The 5315-nt window shown below is 34.2% G+C and overlaps 1 protein-coding gene across 1 annotated transcript; it reads left to right on the top strand.

Annotated features, from left to right (window-relative positions):
• LOC110027670 (phosphatidylcholine:diacylglycerol cholinephosphotransferase 1-like) lies at positions 1-2550 on the top strand. The gene is made up of 4 exons (XM_020729184.1): positions 1-82; positions 138-456; positions 536-673; positions 2072-2550. Exons 1-4 carry the CDS (start codon positions 72-74, stop codon positions 2402-2404), a joined length of 801 nt encoding a protein of 266 aa, XP_020584843.1. The 5' UTR covers positions 1-71; the 3' UTR covers positions 2405-2550.
• Positions 2551-5315: the final 2765 nt, after the last annotated feature.

Genomic DNA, 5315 nt, shown 5'->3' with positions numbered 1-5315 from the left:
TATATATGTGTGTATATATGGTTTACGATTGTTGAAGCCACACCAGATTTATCCTCTGTTCAGGATATACAATGTCTCACAAATATATATGTATATATATATATGTGTGTGTGTGTGTATATGGTTTACGATTGTTGAATATCCGCCAAATCGGCGTATAGCACAGCCGCAAAGTTGCCGTCGGCCATGGCGAGGCAGGCGTTGCAGCGTCAACCTTTATCTATGAAAAGCCGAGGCTTTTCAGTCAAAGACCTGGCTTCCCGTTTGCCACGTAACCATCCCATCCCCTGCCTTTTATTCCTCTCTCTTTTATTCTTCATGGGCGTCGAGTACACGCTGCCAATGGTTCCTTCTTCTTCTCCGCCGCTCGACATCGGTTTCCTTCTCACTCAGAGTTTCCATGCCTTCCTCGCCGCAAGGCCTGAGCTCAATTCCTTTCTCGCAGCTCTCAACACGGTGAAGAATTAGTGGATGGGTGATATTGATCTCTTTAGTTTTTATCTTTGACGGTGGATTAATTGTAGTAATTGAGCAGGTTTTTGTGGGCATGCAAGTGGTTTATATTCTCTGGGCTCTGTTGGTGGAGGGAAGGCCTCGGCCGACGGTGGCGGCGCTCTTCATGTTTACTTTCAGAGGTGTTGTGGGTTACGCAACACAGCTTCCTCTTCCCCCGGTGGGTTAGGTCTTTTCTTGTGTTTGAAGAATTTGGGGAATTTGCATGCATACAGTAAAATTCATATGATTTACATATCTAAAACCTATATTTTAGTTTTTAGATTTATTAAGCACATCAAAAATGCCAGCATCTTATCATGACTTTTAAAAAAGAAGATACATATTTTTATGGATACATAAGGTATTTGTAAAAACTTGATTTTAGTATTAAATATGTAATTAAGTAGGATCGAATTCTGTGAATCATATGTAAATCTTCCTTAAAATTTTTATGAGACATTTTTTTCTCTTGGGTGTTGATTTTTTTTGTTTTGATTTGTATGTTTCTTTTAACTTTAAGCACATTTACCGAATATTTTTTTTAATATTTAACTTTTTTGCCTTTAAAATAAATCGTTGGAATTGAATAGTATGTGTGTAAGCCATCCTTTATTTTTTTATCATATAATTTATATAGATATTTTTTAAAAAATTATTCATCTGTAAATCGGCAATCATATTCAAGTGCATAATTATATAGAAATCTATATTTTCACATAATTACTCACCACGCCACCGGCCTTCACACGCCGAACGGCATAATTTTCCCCTTAATATGAGAGCTACTCAAACCTGACGCAATTTACTCGGCCTGCGGGACACTGCTTTTAATCAGCTACGTCACGTCATGTGCAGCTGGCTGATAGGCCCCACACAATGTTCTACTCATTAATTCATCGTGCTGGCACGTGTTTGGCGAGGGGATTTTCAACATTGTGCCACGATAATACTGTACTAATCCAAAATCATTACCCAGTATGACATTTGTTATGTAGCTCCACTAGATGGTCTTTATTTTCCAATGACAGAAAATAAAATTGTAGCTCCACTAGATGGTCTTTATTTTCCAATGACAAGTATTTGATAGGTAGAAAATAAAATAATTAAGATTTCACTGATTTAAGTTTTAGGACATTGAGATTTTCATCGATCATTTTTAAACGGCATATTCTTTTTTTTCTGCATCATTCTAACGTTTAGTTTTCAGCATCTTTCTTTTTTCTTTTATTTTTTAAATTATTAGCTGTGAAAGGATTGGAGAACCACATATATTATAATAGAATATTTATTGTTGGAACACAATTTTTAGGAATTTATATATGTAATAATTGATATTTCTATACATGATATTTAGTTTTATAATTACATCAAAACATAACGTGAGAAGAAATATTTTATTTTCAAAAAAGATAGCTTCAGTAATATTTTTTATGTGATTTTAATGATTAAATCGATTTATAAATAAATATGAAAATTTAGATAATTGAGTTGAAACATTTAAAAAATTATGTAACACGTACGTAGGAACATATCACAATTATTCCAAAAATAATTTCTGTATAATTAATTAACTTAGGGATTTCTTGGCTCCGGAGTGGATTTTCCGGTAGGAAACGTATCATTTTTCCTCTTCTTCTCCGGCCATGTGGGCGGTGCGGTGATTGCATCGCTGGATATGAGGCGGATAAGGCGGCGAAGGCTGGCAATAGCGTTCGACGTTCTCAACAGTCTTCAAGCGCTCAGGCTGCTGGCCACTAGAGGGCATTATACTATAGATCTGGCGGCCGGGATCGCCGCTGGCTTCATCTCCGACGTCCTATCAGGAATGTATGAGAGCCGAGTTAATAAGTTTTCGGCGCCTTCTGATTCTAAAATTTATCCTCCATGCTGCAAGTGCAGATGTAAGTGATGGATTGGAAGAACTTCGGCGAGATTTGTTGTTTTGTTTTGAGCTATGTTTACTTTGATTTGGGAGGCAAATAATCACTCATCTGGCCCTGTAATCCCATTGAATGAATATTAATTATTATTATTTTATTTATTTTGTATGCATCAGATAAATGTTTTAAATTTAATCCTGCTTGAATGCGAATATTGGTTGAAAATAAATAACTGGATTCGAGTGCCCCACCAAACCGAAAAAATATAAATTATTGAATAAATAAATAAAACCCAGCGAACAACAAATAAATCATAATTTGAGAAAAAATAGTTTGATCTTTGGTACTCCAAACATGAAAAATAAAATTGATTTGAATCAATAATTGGTTTAGAAAAATTATGGCTGACATAGATAATAGAAGAAGGAAATTCTATGAGAAGCACTCTAAATCAAGTTAAAAAGTTTTGAGATTATTTTAAAAATAATTTAATCTTTACTTTTAATAAAATTTTATTGGCGATGAATCTTGGATTGTCTGTAAATCACACTCAAAGAATGGAGTGTAAGACGTGGTTGAGAGAGAGAGAGAGAGAGAGAGAGAGAGATGACCACTAATTTAAAAGAAGTATGTAAGCTTTTATTCATAGAATGACCCCTTACTTAAAAACCGTAGTAATGTCTCTTGAAAGGCACTGCCGGTCAGATAAGCTAGAAAGGTCTATTAGTTGGCTTGGTCCAGTAAATGTCCAAGTAAATGTATTGGACGATTAGACTTCATGAAGTTGGTTAATTGAACTCTTGTCAGTTCATTGAACTCTTATTGACAAAAGGTCGATGATCCGACCCGTAATTACACATTTATTTAAGTTCTAAAAGATGACGAAAAATTTGACTCAATTTATATTCAGCGGATAGTGTGCAAAATAAATATGATATAAAATTGATTATTGACTTACACACTAGAGGTACTACGCAATTATACATATCGTGTCAAGTAATATATTGTTTTCCTTAAAAACCCTAATATCGAACCTACAGCAAATAAGTGAATCTCTATGTCAATTTAGAAATATTTCTACTTCAACAGTAAATAAAATTTTTAGGAGAGTAAAATCTAAACTTTTGTATAAAGGTTATAAACTAAAGTTTTCTAATAATAATTTACAGCTAAAAGTAAATACAAATTTCTAAACCACAGATGTGTAAAGGAGTACCATTATATAAAAAAGTTTTTCCCCTTGCAAAGAGATTGTAATTAGTGTAGGAATCAAATGCTTAAATATAAAATTCAAATAGGAGCATATCTATTCCTTACCCTCTCTTGACTGCATATAGAACATTAGCTAATCTATAATTAAGTTCTTGATTTATATTATTGTGCAGAGTAGATTCTTGCCTCTCACCTCCAGATTACCCATTGTGCCCTCTTTCTGAAACCAACCAGGCCTCATGTTATGAACTAAAGACCAAATTGATAAATCATCAATTTTATACCTGTCATAACTTATCTCCCTATCTAGTTGCACTCCCCCCTTGGACGTGGCATCCCCCTCATCCAAAGTTTAGTGTGGTCTTCTCCAGTTGGGTGAAATCATAGCCCACCTAGGTAATTATGTTTCGTAATAGATTTTAATATCACAAATGGCTAGTTTGGAAAGTAAATTAAGAACTGGTGAAAATACAACACAAATTTTTAGAATAAAAGAAATCTTCAAAACATTCTAACCTCATACATTATTGCTTTTTATTACAAGGAGAAAGAAAAGAAAAATACTCAAGATTCACGAGGATAACAAAACAAAACATGATATATATTTATATTAAAAATCAAGTTTACATATATTAAAAATCAAGTTTACAAAACAAAACTTAAGCAAAAGTATAAATACTTATCTCAAACGTTTCCCTATGCAATCCCCTGGAGTTTTTTGACCAAACTTGAGTCCATTTTTATTTATTAGGATTTATATTTGTGTGAAGCAATCAGCACAAATAACCTTGAAGATGTGAGGATTTAGGTCATGACGAACAACAACCTCGAAATCCTAAGGCGAGTTAGGGCTTAGATTGTACAACAGGATTGTACAAATGCCTAAAAAATGTGTTTGAGGATTTATGTTGCACTAGGCAAAAAACATTGATATCTTATGACTTTGTTGTTTAAAGCTAACGAAGGGATGTATTAGTGTAGATCCTCTTGCTGTAGAAGATGGCCGGGCTGCCTACCATGTAAGCTTCAAGCTCCTTGTTATAGCAGAGTTCAAGTTTTCTAGGTCATTTGGTTATAATGTCAAATCAGGTGACCCTATGGTTAAAGTTCTTTAAATTTTATTATGGGCATATTAAAGTTGATTAAAGCGACACCGGTCAAGATCCCACAGTTCCGTCGTCCCGGCACCACTATTTTCTATTGGAATCACTTAGCCAAATGAATTTACTAAACTCAACTTAATGAGTTCCATAATTTCATTTAGACCGTAGGAAGCCTCGTTAGCAACCGTAGGTTACCTCCTACGAGGGATTCCCGATCTTCTAATAGAGACGTATTAAATTAGTTAAAGTTGTATTTTTTGGTGATGTTTGTGATTAAATTTTGAGTTGTCTTATATTTTGAATGTTGTGAGGCATTTTTGTTTGAAGTGTTTTTTATGCAGTAAGCAAAAAAGAAAAGCAGTAGAAAAGTACAAGAAAGACTGTAAAACGCTGTAAACTGTAAAAGTGTACCTGGCGAGTCTTCTCGTTCCACCACCTGAAACTCAAAATGCATGTCAGAGCATTTATGTATATAGAGCTGGAAAAGTAAAGTTCTGGAAACCTTACTAACTCTATGTTGTGTATTGGGGGGGGAGTCCTTAAATTTTAAGGATAATATTATTAAGCAAAACATATTAAGTTTAAAAGATCCCTAAGGAATTCACCAGGTTAAGAGTAGGGAGCA

The sequence above is a fragment of the Phalaenopsis equestris genome, unplaced genomic scaffold (assembly GCF_001263595.1).
Source record: "Phalaenopsis equestris unplaced genomic scaffold, ASM126359v1 Scaffold000435, whole genome shotgun sequence".
NCBI lineage: Eukaryota > Viridiplantae > Streptophyta > Magnoliopsida > Asparagales > Orchidaceae > Phalaenopsis > Phalaenopsis equestris.
Note: the sequence above shows the minus strand (reverse complement) of the source record. Positions and strands in the feature narration are given on the sequence as shown.